The sequence below is a fragment of the Crinia signifera genome, chromosome 3 (genome assembly GCF_055691185.1).
Source record: "Crinia signifera chromosome 3, ASM5569118v1, whole genome shotgun sequence".
NCBI lineage: Eukaryota > Metazoa > Chordata > Amphibia > Anura > Myobatrachidae > Crinia > Crinia signifera.
The window spans coordinates 30,103,375-30,117,859 of record NC_139219.1 but is presented as its reverse complement, the minus strand read 5'-3'; the positions used below and the strand labels follow the sequence as shown (position 1 = coordinate 30,117,859).

Below are 14,485 nucleotides of genomic sequence, written 5' to 3'. Positions count from 1 at the left end.
TCCTCGGTGCTGCGATGGCCATGGTGGGAAGGAGGCCAGTTATGATGTCATCGGCCCTCCCTCCCAACGGCCGGGCAAAACGGTGGTGCCACAGCCCCAAACAGCCACCTGCTGTCAATCACACAGCAAGGGACCAACGATCACAGGCGTTCGGATCCTGTGATCACACAGAGGGCCGCATATGTGCAGATCGTGCACATATGAGGTCCTCCAAAGATCACCAGGGCTGCTAATTTACAGCCCTGCGATCAGGGCTGAATCAGGCCCATTAGTCTAATTACCCTTTTCTCTTCTGGGTCTTTCATTACAGGGTTGCCAGAGAAACCCTAAATATATTTATTTTCTCTCTTGCTCATGTTCTTTCACAGCAACATATTGGACCAACCCTCAGTTCCAGGTCACTCTGGAGCACCCTGATGTTGGCCACACAGGAGACGCAACTGGTTGCACAATCCTAGTGAGTCTGATACAGAAAGGACGAAGGAATAAGAAAAGTGAAGGACAGCTCTTTTTCCTGATCGGTTTCGATATATATAGTGTAAGTGTCACTTTAAGTCATTTTTTTTATACAAGTAAAGATGTATTAACCCACAAACATGTAGCATACACCATCACTATCTAGTGTAGTGTTCCCTCTTCAGTACAAACAGATCTTAACAAGTTTTAAAGGTACTTGTGTAGTTTCACAGCGCCACTTATGTAGTCAGCGTAGTGTCAGCATCAGCGTAGTGTTCCCGCGGCCAGCGTAGTCAGTATCCTTGTCAGCATCAGTTTCCCGCAGCCAGCGTAGTCAGCTTGTGTCTGTGACTGTGTGTACATTTGCGCCTAACAGGAGCTTACGCAGTTAGCATAGTCAGTCAGCGTTACGCAGTTAGCGTCGTCAGTCAGCGTTACGCAGTTAGCATAGTCAGTCAGCGTTATGCATTTAGCATAGTCAGTCAGCATTACGCAGTTAGCGCCGTCAGTCAGCATTACGCAGTTAGCATAGTCAGTCAGCATTTTGCAGTTAGCGTAGTCAGTCAGCATTACGCAGTTAGCGTAGTCAGTCAGAGTTACGCAGTTAGCGTAGTCAGTCAGAGTTACGCAGTTAGCGTAGTTAGTCAGCGTTACGCAGTTAGCGTAGTCAGCATTATGCAGTTAGCATAGTCAGTCAGCGTTACGCAGTTAGCATAGTCAGTCAGCGTTACGCAGTTAGCGTAGTCAGTCAGCATTGTGTCAGCGCTTATCACATTGTGTGGGAACCATTGACCATTTTTAACTGCCTGTCATGACAGGTGTGAATGTGTTCCTGAAACACCCCTACTATCCACGACAGCCCAAAGCATGGAGAGCGCAGCGAGCCCCACAGGGGAAAACTAAACTGACTACACAGGGCTGAAGCTGGGACACTGCGTTAACTACACTAGGCTGCCGCTGGGCTACACTTACAGCGTAGTGCTTGGTGGCGCCTTGAAATTACACAAGTACCATTTTAAAACATGTTATGGATGATAAAACTTATTGATAGATCACCTCTTAGATGTTTAGGTCCAAATGAGGGCCCTCCTACCTCCAAGCCTGTCTGTTACCCAGTTTGTCTTATCACTGTCTACTATTGTAAAGCGCAACGGAATCTGCTGCGCTATATAAGAAACTGTAAATAAATAAATAAATAACACCAGCTCAACCAATAAAAAATAGAGCGGTTAGCAATGTGCGCACAAGCTCTAGAGAGCTTGGACCTGCCAGTGCTAAAGTGTGACTAAATTAAGCTTGATCTCTAGAGCTTGGACATGCTGGCAAAAAGGCATGACTGAACAGAAGGTCAACAAGCTCACGATCTAGAGCGTGGACCTGCCAGTACTAAGACATGACTGCACAGATGGCCAATAAGCACGCTCTCTCCGCAATTAGACCACACCCCATTTTCATTGGGGATCCTTTCTTCATACCTGAATATGTTCAGTGGTTAACAGGGACAGCAGGATCCTATTATTGATTTGTATAAAAAGCCCATAGAACTGATTCCCGTAAAGCGGACGTAATAAATCACACAATTCTAACAGGTTTCTGAGGAGGAAAAACGTGATCTATTTACCCCCTGCTATAAACATTGTGTATAAGTGAAAATGTCATTTATTTTGAGGCCAACCTCACATATTATATTTACAATGTATGTTTATCTTTTTTTTTTACAGATCTCCATAACGGTAAGCTGCTGGCTTGTAATTCTGTATACTCCCTCCAATACTGGGCTGTCTCTCATAGAATCAGTATTACCTGACCAATGGTAGTGCTCGTACTGTATCATGTGTTTATGTAAGCATCAGTGTTACTTTCAAAACTGCAGTGCCACCTGGTGGGCAGAGCTGACCACAATGGTGCATACTGTTTGGGCTATATTCTCCAATATTGGCCTACTGTGTTATATACGGATGACCAGTGTTTGTAACAGGAGATGGGGGAAGGGGGGTGGTACTAATTACCCAGGCCTAGCTCTTCTCAACCCAGCTTCCTTATGGCCAGGGAAGTTCTATTGTTCTCTGCAATTAGGCCATGCCCCCTGAAAAGTACCTGGGGTTGCTGGCGATCAGAATATTGATGCCAGCATTTCGGAGGAGGGAATTCCAACAGAGGTTATGTAGTTATACTTTCTCTCCCTCTTCCCCCCTAACCCTCCCTGCCCGCAGCCTGACCCTAACACCCCCTCCCCGCCCATCTGACACTAACACCCCCCCCCCCCTCCACCTAAAAAAAAAAAAAACACAGCCTGACCCTGCCTACTGGTTCCTAACCCATACACCTCACTGCTTAACTGCACCCTGCCATTAAAATTTGGCCCCAGAGGGGTTATACCCAAAACACACAATATTCACAATTGTGACCATGAAAACGGGTCAATAACTTTGCACTAGAACAAGGTTGTACTCTTGTTTTACTATGTTAAAGTATATTAATGAACCACTCTAAGACGTCCTGACATCAATTTAACTAGATCGGAGCTTCTTCATACGTTTTGTTATTTTCATCTAAAAAGCGAAACGTTTAGGTGTCTTGACGGAACAAAAGATATTGACGCTTTTGCGCGTTTCTTATTCAGGTCAAGTCATAACTTTTCCACACTAGCCCAATTTGAATATCTCAATTTCAAGTTTTTCACTCCTCCCTAGTGTCCATGTCATCTTACGTTGACATAAGGCATGAAAAAAAAGTGAAAAACTCAAGTCGACCTTTTGACTGTCGACCTTCCCATGGTCAAACTAAAGCTTGTGTTGACCTTCCGACCCTGTCAATCTAGTTCAAGTGTCGACCTAAGCCATGTCGAATTTTAGTAGTTGACCTAATGTATGTCAACCGTTATACTGTGCGGGCCCTGTAGTGATCGGGAGCAGTGCGGGCTATGCAGCGGCTAGGCTGCGCACAGCATGACCTCTGACCACGTTCCGGTGCGCTGAGATGCACATCACAGAGCAGAATCAGATGGGCAGCGTCTGAGTGGGGAATTGGCCTGGGCATACGTTAAACTGTGCAAAAACACTAAGTTACAGTATATTGTTATATATCTATGTCAGATTCCGTCCAGTTCTGAAATGGACAAGACATTTTTCATGGACAACGAGGCGGTTGCGTGTACAGAGGTCTACAGGAACCACCGGGAGGTGTCCAGCCGCTTCCAGCTTCCTGTTGGGAAGTACTTGATCGTGCCCACAACTTACAAACCCAATGAGGAGTGTGACTTTTTTCTGCGAGTCTTCACAGAGAATAAATCTGCAGCTCAGTAAGTAGAAGACTCACATACTGTATGTATATTATTCACAGCCACCTGCAAAACATTAGCATTCAATCATCTCAAGGGTTGCTGCAAAGAGGGAGGAACAAATGGGCCTTCCCAGGTGGTCTTGGCTTACAATAGAGCTGGACCCCCCCCCCTCCCCCACAACCTATTGATTGGCAGTTACGTCCGCAGAATAACATACCGCTGTACCTACTGTATATATGGCGATGTGTTTAGGGCTGTGTTCAGCTGCTATTACATAAGGGTTCTTCTATCGCCATTATCCTATGGTTTTCAAAGGTTCTAGGAAATCTATGTTAACACATGAGCATAAGACCTAGCAGTGAGCTTTCTCCACTGTGCCATCAGCGAGATGTAATATCGCCCGAGTTCCGCAGGTGAGTAGGATGCAGCCACATTTTTCTTAAAGGGGCAATCATTTACAAGCCATGGTTTTGCCTTGTACATGAATGCCTCTTTAAAAAAGCATCTGAGTTTGGTTGACATTCCACACGGCTGCCGGTCCCGCACCCCATTACATCAGCCACATATGTGATTTCTAGGTCTGTATGGAAGATGGGGTTCACATGCAGGTATACAGGTAGGTATTGTCAGAGTATCAAGGAACCACTGAACTGGGAATTTGCACCCTAAGGGGCAGCAAGGGGACAGAGAGCATGCTGGGGCAGAGGAACGTCCCCATTAAAATTCTGGGTGTTCCCCTGGGAAAGCAGATGGGTTGATGTCTGCTCGGGGCGGGTGGATGATGTCGCATAATGTCAGCGCTCGTCCCCTTTTCGTCCATCTCCAGGCAGGATAAAAGACAGTGCTGAAAGTCCTGGTTTCAGCCCATGTTCAATGTCCCAGGTCCGAGTCAGAATAAAGGGGAGATTCTCTAAGAATCTCCGCCCCCCTTCGCCGCCCATCGCATTTATAATTATCGCATATGTTCTAACATATGCGATAATTATAGCAAAGGACAGCTCTTGCGTTAAGAGCTGTCCTTTGCGGTGAGAGTCGCCGGGTCCCAGCAGGTCCCGGCGGCTTCCCCCTTCATTTACACACCCGGCGCTGCTGCTGCTGCGCCGGGCTCTCCTCCTCCCTGCACCCGGAAGAGGATCAGTGCAGGGAGGAGGTCAAAGATCCGGGCAGCACTGCGCTGTGCTGCCCGGACACAGGTGAGGGAGGAGGGGGCGATGCGGGGGTCCGTGCGGGGCGGCGGTGGGATGCGGTAGAAGCCCACTGGCTTCTATGGGGCATCGCCCGATTTTTCTGGCGATGCCCCCCGCCGCGTTAACCTGGCGGGGGATGCTTACAGCATCCCAAAATGCGGTAAAAACCCCGATAACGGGGTTTTGACCGCATTTCTTGCATAGAGAATCTCCCCCTAAGTCCGAAAGGGGTATTATTATATTAATAACATTTATTTTATCTTAGGGAAATTGGAAACGTGGTGAAAACGAATATCTATGAGGTAAGATTTTTATCTGTATTTATCATGTTATCATTTCCTGAGCTCAGCAATCATTAATTTTATAAATGTATGTCCCAAATGTATGTCCCAATCATCGAAATTGTATAACCAGATATCCGTTTTCCAAATTATTAACAAAACCATAGTTTCCTGAATGTTCATCTTTCCAGAATCTACTGGGGACATGATATGTAACTGGCACTACTGGGGGCATGATGATATGTCACTAGCACTACTGGGGGCATGATATGTAACTGGCACTACTGGGGACATGATATGTAACTGGCACTACTGAGGCATGATGATATGTCACTAGCACTACTGGGGGCATGATATGTAACTGGCACTACTGGGGGCATGATATGTAACTGGCACTACTAGTGGACATGATATGTAACTGGCAGTACAGGGGCATGATATGTAACTGGCAGTACAGGGGCATGATATGTAACTGGCACTACTGGGGACATGATATGTAACTGGCACTACTGGGGACATGATATGTAACTGGCACTACTGGGGCATGATATGTAACTGGCACTACTGGGGACATGATATGTAACTGGCACTACTGGGGCATGATATGTAACTGGTTCTACTGGGGACATGATATGTAACTGGTACTACTGGGGACATGATATGTAACTGGCACTACTGGGGCATGATATGTAACTGGCACTACTGGGGACATGATATGTAACTGGCACTACTGGGGACATGATATGTAACTGGCACTACTGGGGCATAATATGTAACTGGTACTACTGGGGACATGATATGTAACTGGCACTACTGGGGACATGATATGTAACTGGCACTACTGGGGCATGATATGTAACTGGCACTACTGGGGACATGATATGTAACTGGCACTACTGGGGACATGATATGTAACTGGCACTACTGGGGACATGATATGTAACTGGCACTACTGGGGCATGATATGTAACTGGCACTACTGGGGACATGATATGTAACTGGCACTACTGGGGACATGATATGTAACTGGCACTACTGGGGCATGATATGTAACTGGTACTACTGGGGACATGATATGTAACTGGTACTACTGGGGACATGATATGTAACTGGCACTACTGGGGCATGATATGTAACTAGCACTACTGGAGATATTATATGTAATTGGCACTACTGGGGACATGATATGTAACTGGCACTACTGGGGACATGATATGTAACTGGCACTACTGGGTGCATGATATGTAACTGGCACTACTGGGGACATGATATGTAACTGGCACTACTGGGGACACGATATGTAACTGGTACTACTGGGGACACGATATGTAACTGGTACTACTGGGGACATGATATGTAACTGGTACTACTGGGGACATGATATGTAACTGGCACTACTGGGGCATGATATGTAACTAGCACTACTGGAGATATTATATGTAATTGGCACTACTGGGGACATGATATGTAACTGGCACTACTGGGGACATGATATGTAACTGGCACTACTGGGGGCATGATATGTAACTGGCACTACTGGGGGCATGATATGTAACTGGCACTCCTAGGGGACATGATATGTAACTGGTACTATGGGACATGATATGTGACTGGCACTACTGGGGACATATGCAACTGACACTTCTGAGGACATGATATTCAACTGTCACTACTGGGGACATGATATGTAACTGGCACTCCTGGGGACATGATATGTAACTGGCACTACTGGGGGCATGATATGTAACTGGCACTACTAAGGGGCATGATATGTAACTGGTACTATGGGACATGATATGTAATGTAACTGGCACTACTGAGGACATGATATGTAACTGTCACTACTGGGGACATGATATGTAGCTGGTACTACTGGGGACATCTGTAACTGGCACTACTGGGCAATGTTCCCTCTAATTTTACGAAGGCTGTGTGCGACAAAAGATTTTGGCTGTGCAACTTTGGAAGGAAAGTTAAATTTTTGTGCGTCACTTATATATGACTGGAAAATGATGTTCAGCATTTGTGTTAACCTTACTTCAAAATGATATTAAACATTTAAACATTCAAAACACAGCACACAATGGGCGGTATTCAATGTGAATACCTGCGAGGTGCAGCGAATCCTTTTTAGGATTCGCTGCACATTCGCCACATTCCGGAGCCTGCGGGCTCCGGTATTCAACGTGTCAGGGGCTCGCTGCCCCTGACTGGCGAATATGAGCTCCTGCGGCGAATGCCGCAGGGAGCCTGAGGACGGTGCCAGGCAGAGAGATGGAAGTCTCTCTGCCTGGCCCAGAACGTTTGTGGGGGGCAGGTGGGCTCCCCGGGAGCCAGGCAGCACAGGCTGCCCCCCGGGGGTGCCAGCAGGGGAGTGTATATTCACTATACCCGATCGTAACATCGGGTGCAGTGAATATATGAATATGTAATGAGCGGCTCGGCTCCGGCGCCCCCTGCTGGCTGCTGTGTAAAAAAAAAATATATATATAAATATATTTTTTTTAAATTAAATATATATTGAATAAAAGTAGCATGCCCCTCCTCAGAATAAAATTCCTGATTTTTTGACACCAAATGTAAAAAACAAAACACTTTATTTTAAAAGTTCACATTCCACTTCTCCATAAAAAGATAGCGATTCCTACTCGGTGAATCATGGCGAAAAAAACCTTCAAATGTATTCGTCATGTGGTCATTGAATAGGGTGATTCACCGTTTTAGTCAGAAATTCGCCAAACAGCACAAATTCGCCATAAAAACATGGTGAATCAGGCTCATTGAATACCGCCCAATGTAGTTAATGGGTGAAACATTACTTGAGTCCACAACTGCAAAAAAGGGACCACTGCTGCTTTGTGCGCTCTGTTGTAATGTCTGTGGGCATGCTCCTTGAGTTGTGTGCGCGCGCACGTGCGCACAGCTAATGCCCCTTTCCCACTGCAGCCTTAAAACGGTATATTGCCGATTTTTGAGGGCAAAATACCGTTTAAGGCTGCAGTGGGAAAGCGCCAGAGTTGAAATACCGTTTAAAGTTAAACGGTATTTCAACCCGTTTCCAAAGCAGAGTTTTACACGGTAATCTACCGTTTAAGAGGCAATGGGAATGCATCTTAAACAGTAGAGATGATTACTGATTTTTTCAGCCATCATCTCCGTGTGTGTACGCTGCCGGGCTGAAAGATTAACCACTTTCAGCCCGGCGGTACGCCCCGCTGCCACCCCCCCCCCCCCCCCCTCCTGTTATACTCACTTGTCCACGCTGCCCCGCTGTGTCCGGCTGGCTGCTGCTGCGGCTGGATGCCGTTAGCGACGCTGGTCCGGCCACATGCCCCGCCTCCCTCCGTCCTGCTTCACACGGAGCAGCACTGGCCACCAATGTTTTATTTTGTAAGCCAGTAATATATAGATTGCTGGCACATGCCAGCAATCTATATATTTCTGGAACCACTGGGCACCAATGACAAACCTAAGCCAGTAATATATAGATTGCTGGCACATGCCAGCAATCTATATATTTCTGGAACCACTGGGCACCAATGACAAACCTAAGCCAGTAATATATAGATTGCTGGCACATGCCAGCAATCTATATATTTCTGGAACCACTGGGCACCAATGACAAACCTAAGCCAGTAATATATAGATTGCTGGCACATGCCAGCAATCTATATATTTCTGGAACCACTGGGCACCAATGACAAACCTAAGCCAGTAATATATAGATTGCTGGCACATGCCAGCAATCTATATATTGCAGGCACCACTGGGCACCAATGATTTAGTTATTAGGCAGTAATATATACATAGCTGGCACTGGCCAGCAATGTATATATTACTGTCCACCATGGGTTAAATTGAGCCGACACATAGCACAAATGTCGACGGCTGCGGGATTTGTACGCACCACTGGCCCCTCCCCACCTTTTATTATGTGAAAAAAACAACTGTGGGTGTGCACCTTTTTTATCCCTGAAAAGCCCATTAAAGTCACAGGCACTCATTTGTGTTGTAAAAACGTTTTGAAGAGCTAAAACGTTTTACCTGCAATGGGAATGGTACTTAAATGGCATTTAAAACTGTAATCTGCTGCAGTGGGAATGCTAAATACTGCTTAAGATTACCTGTAACTTAAAACGGGTCTGCAGTGGGAAAGCAGCATTAGAGGGAACACTGCTACTGGGGACATGATATGTAATTGGCACTACTGGGGACATCTGTAACTGGCACTACTGCGGACATCTGTAACTGGCACAATTAGGGACATGATATGCAACTGGCACTACTGGGGGCATGATATGTAACTGGTACTATGGGACATGATATGTAACTGGTACTACTGGGGACATGATATGTAACTGGTACTATGGGACATGATATGTAACTGGCACTACTAGGGACATATGTAACTGATACTTCTGAGGACATGATATGTAACTGGCACTACTGGGGACATCTGTAACTGGCACTACTGGGGACATGATGTATAACTGGCACTACTGGGGACATCTGTAACTGGTACTACTGGGGACATGATATGTAACTGGTAATACTGGGGACATATGTAACTGACACTTCTGAGGACATGACATGCAAGGGGTCCCCACATGGAGCCTGCCATGGGCCTCAGCCTTTCTGAGCCTTTATCCAGGGCTGGCTCTACCATCAGGCAACTGCCTAGGGCAGTGGTAGCCAACCACGGTCCTCGACAGCTACCAACAGTTCACATTATCCAGACAACCTAGCTGCTGCACAGGTGCAGTAATTACTAGCTGAAATATTTTCAAAGATCCACAGGTGGAGATAATTACTTCACTTGTGATTCTGTGAGGAGATCTGGAAAACATTAACTGTTGGTAGCTCTCGAGGACTGGAGTTGGCTACCCCAGCCCTAGGGGCTCCAGAGCCATGGGGCATCTCTGAATCTGTCACAAAATAGGGATGTCTCATAGGGACGTCCTTGTTGAACTTAATGCAAATGGCAGGTTTTGAACTTCTAAGACGCCACCTTAGAGGGTTTCTTTTGTACTTTATCCCATGTGCTGACAGAGCTGTTTGATATTCTATACAAGACCGCTTCTACTATATACAAGTATTTATTTTTGTTTATTTTGTTCTTATATTTGGTGTTTTTCTGTGCAGCCTTTACCCAACTCTGCACCAGGTACAGAATCTCCAGATGAATTTCAGGATGAAGAGGTAACGTGTGTGAGATTGTAAGCTTTTGTAACCAGTGATTTCAGCTATGTACTATAAAGCTTTTGTACAGCAATCCTGGTATATGGCTGCCTGGCCATTTATATATCAGTCTTATGGTATCTAGCAGGGCACTAGGTCTGGGCAAGGGTATGGCTATCATATGTGCAGGGAGTGCAGCTGCTATGGGGCCCAAGTCTGAGAGGGGCCACCTTCCATGTCACAGTAACATGTGTTATATACAGGGATGTAGCTACCATATGTGCAGGGAGTGCAGCTGATTTAGGGCCCAGAGCTGAGAGGGGCCACCTTCCCTGTCACAGTTACATGTGTTATATACAGGGTGTAGCTACCATATGTGCAGGGAGTGCAGCTGCTATGGGACCAGAGCTGAGAGGGGCCACCTTCCCTGTCATAGTTACATGTGCTATATACAGGGTGTAGCTACCATATGTGCAGGGAGTGCAGCTGCTATGGGCCCAGAGCTGAGAGGGGCCACCTTCCCTGTCACAGTTGCATGTGTTATATACAGGGATGTAGCTACCCCCCCCCCCCCCCCCGGTGTGTGTGTAACATTTAGGGGCCCATTTATCAGTGATCGCATTTACAATGCGATACGGGCGGAATATTACCAACCAGGATCGCATTGTACAATGCAATTTTATTATCTACATATATCATTCTCCAGGGACAGGACCCACCCCTGCGATTGTTAAGCAGGAAGCCGGGTGGTCTGCGCATGCACGTTTAGCGCTGACCCCCTGCCGAACTCAATGCCCGGGCGGTAGCCCAGGGATGCGCTGCTGCCTGATGTTGATACAGCTCCACATCCCCCATAGAAACCTATGGGGGATACGGCCGGTGGCGGCGCAGGAAGGATCGCAGCAGGGAGCGGAGATTCCTGCTGTGGTCCCTCCTACACACATTAGGGTATTACTTAATATTTGCGGCTAACCTCCAAAAACACCAGTTTTCGGGGATTTAGCCGCAAATATTGATTGATAAATGGGCCCCCTAGTGACCTGCTGGTATTAGACCTTTCCTTCATGTCTCCCACCAGAAAGATGACCTCACCGCGGAGGACCTACAGAGCGCTCTGAGCAGGTGGTTGCTGCAGCGTAAGTCTAATGTAGTGAGCGCTGGAGGAGGTGTGTCCCTGGATTGGTAACATTGGTAACATTACTATAATATGACATTTTAGTAAGGACTCCAGGTGGGCAGCTAGGAAGGCGTGCATGTAGGATAAACACCCCTGACAGGGGAATATAACACATAGAGGGGCAGATTTATTAAGCTTGGAGAAGAGATAAACTGGAGATAAAGCGGAGAAAAGGTAAAAGGAGATAACGCACCAGCCAATCAGCTGTGTTTGAAAGAGGCAGTTGGGAGCTGATTGGCTGGTGCTTTATCTCCTTTTACCTATTCCCCGCTTTATCTCCAGTTTATCTCTTCTCCAAGCTTAATAAATCTGCCCCAGAGAGTGGTACCCTACATGCCTGAGTGCACGGACTTATTGGCCTATTGGCAGCTACAGTAAGTTCTGAATTTATAACATCTTCACCCCCTAACACAGGTTCTCAGTCTCACCCAGTCTCAGGCATCCCATATCGATTTTTTTTGTACCCCTGACATGCAAGTATGTAATGAAGTATTGTTGTTGGATAAGGTATCTGCGGTGCGCCCTACACGGAATGTGAGCGCCCTCTTTAACCCCTTCCCGACATTTGACGTACATTTACGTCATGGTCGGGATGTACTTCCCGACACATGGCATAAATGTACGTCATGACTTGTAACTGTCACCGCGTCTAGAGACGCGGTGACAGAGGGACGATGTCTGCTGTCCCTGACAGCAGACATCTTCCCTCATTGCCCAGGGGGGGCAGCGATGCCCCCCGCCATGGGCGATCGCTGCGATTGGCTGTTCAAACGTGAACAGCCAAAAGCAGCGTTTACTGTGTTATGTGTAAAATTTAGACTCTGCTGCCCCCTAGCGTCCAAAAAAAATAAAAGAAAGTTGAAATAATGATGTAATAATAAAGTTTAGATATGGTCTTTGTTAGTTATTAACTATTTTGAGTGGTATGATTATTTGTCTCACAAGCAGAAAATGTAACATTTTGCAAATTGCAAAATGTTCATTTTTTTTACGACATTTTGGTATTTTTCACAAAAAAAAAAAAACTGTATCGACCAAAATTTATCACTAACATAAAGTACAATGTGTCACGGGAAAACAATCTCAAAATCACTGGGATAAGTAAAAGCAAAAAAAAGTTATCCCCACTTAAGTGATACATATCAGATTTGAAAAAAAGGCCTCTGTCAGGAAGGCAAAAACATGCTGCGTCGATAAGGGGTTAAATGTTCAGCTCCTCCTTGCCTAGAGGTGCTTCATAAATGCAGCACAAGATTATTTAGCGACACATAAAAGCGCTAAATGTGCTGTAAACTAGGTTACAAAGCAATAACCATAATGGAATGAAATCCCCATATTGGGGGTTATTCTGATTCACTCGGAAAGGCACAATCACCCTCTAATGGACAAAACCATATGCACTGCAGGTGGGGCAGATGTAACATGTGCAAAGAGAGTTAGATTTGGGCGTTTTGTTGTTTCTGTGCAGGGTAAATACTGGCTGCTTTATTTTTACACTGCAATATAGATATCGATTTGAAGTAAAACCCCACCCAAATCTAACTCTCTCTGCACATGTTATATCTGCCCAGGGCCGGCGCCACCACTAGGCAGGTTTAGGCATTTGCCTAGGGCGCCGGCCACTGGAGGGCGGTAGTGAGCTGCAGGCCAGCAGCAGGAAAGCTACCGCATAGGAGAGCCGGAGGAAGGAGTAGCTGCAGCAGCATCGATCTGCCAAGCAGGTGAGTGATACTCCCCTCCCACCCGCCGGAGCCACACGTGTAAAACGTGCTGCCTCTGCCTGGTTGTCAGCAGCCAGGCCAGCGCCAGTGTTCGGCGACAAGCGGGCGGCGGCCACCCAAGCCCCCGCCAGCTAGTCAGCACTCAGCTGCCTACAGCGCCCGCAGTCCCCCCTCCACTGTAGTAGACATTCAGCTGCCGGCAACTCCACCTCCCCCCCCCGGCTGGACAGCGCCCGCAGCCCCCCCCCTCCCTAGGGTTACCACCCGTCCGGGATTACTCCGGACAGTCCGGTAATTAAGCCAGATGTCCGGAGTCCGGACGGGTGGCGTTCCCGGACTATACAATGTCCGGGAACCGCGCTGCCACTACCACTACTAGTGACTTACTAGAGCGCGACGCGCGAGCCGAGGTGAGGAGATGCGCCGGGAGTTGACACGGGGAGAGATCGCCGCTGTGCAGACCTGTCTGACAGTCTGCTCGTCGGCTATTTCAAATCTCGCGGTTCTTCAGCCAATCAGGAGTGGTGGATCCTGATTGGCTGCTAGACCGTGAGATTTGAAATAGCCGGGCGGGGGTGGCGTTGTAGCAGGCAGGCGGGACATGTGTGGTACCTGTGGGAGCAGACGCGCTGCTAGTTACATCATCAGACCTAGACAGTAAGTGTAACTGCGGCTGCTGCTGCTGCGTAAGAAGCGCCATGTCAGTGCTCCTGACGGGGCAGCACCTCATCCCTGTGACCTCGAGCCTCCGCTACCTTACAAGCAGTTTTCTGTTTTTTTTTTGTTTTTTTTTAAATCAGTCAGTGTCAGTGTCAGAAAGCTGTGTCAGGGAGCAGTGTCAGTCAGCGTCAGGGAGCAGTGTCAGTCAGCGTCAGGGAGCAGTGTCAGTCAGCGTCAGGGAGCAGTGTCAGTCAGCGTCAGGGAGCAGTGTCAGTCAACGTCAGGGAGCAGTGTCAGTCAGCGTCAGGGAGCAGTGTCAGTCAGCGTCAGGGAGCAGTGTCAGTCAGCGTCAGGGTGCAGTGTCAGTCAGCGTCAGGGAGCAGTGTCAGTCAGCGTCAGGGAGCAGTGTCAGTCAGCGTCAGGGAGCAGTGTCAGTCAGCGTCAGGGAGCAGTGTCAGTCAGCGTCAGGGTGCAGTGTCAGTCAGCGTCAGGGTGCAGTGTCAGTCAGCGTCAGGGAGCAGTGTCAGTCAGCGTCAGGGAGC

The 14,485-nt window shown here is 47.4% G+C and overlaps 1 protein-coding gene across 1 annotated transcript in view; it reads left to right on the top strand.

Moving 5' to 3' along the window:
- The window catches only part of LOC146062852 (calpain-8-like), a 66,764-nt gene that overhangs the window by 42,774 nt on the left and 9,505 nt on the right, over positions 1-14,485 (top strand). Inside the window, exons 10-15 of the mRNA XM_083174858.1 lie at positions 369-538; positions 2,178-2,189; positions 3,552-3,757; positions 5,192-5,228; positions 10,350-10,406; positions 11,464-11,521. Coding sequence (XP_083030984.1) covers positions 369-538; positions 2,178-2,189; positions 3,552-3,757; positions 5,192-5,228; positions 10,350-10,406; positions 11,464-11,521 — 540 coding nt within the window. The remainder of the gene's footprint in view (positions 1-368; positions 539-2,177; positions 2,190-3,551; positions 3,758-5,191; positions 5,229-10,349; positions 10,407-11,463; positions 11,522-14,485) is intronic.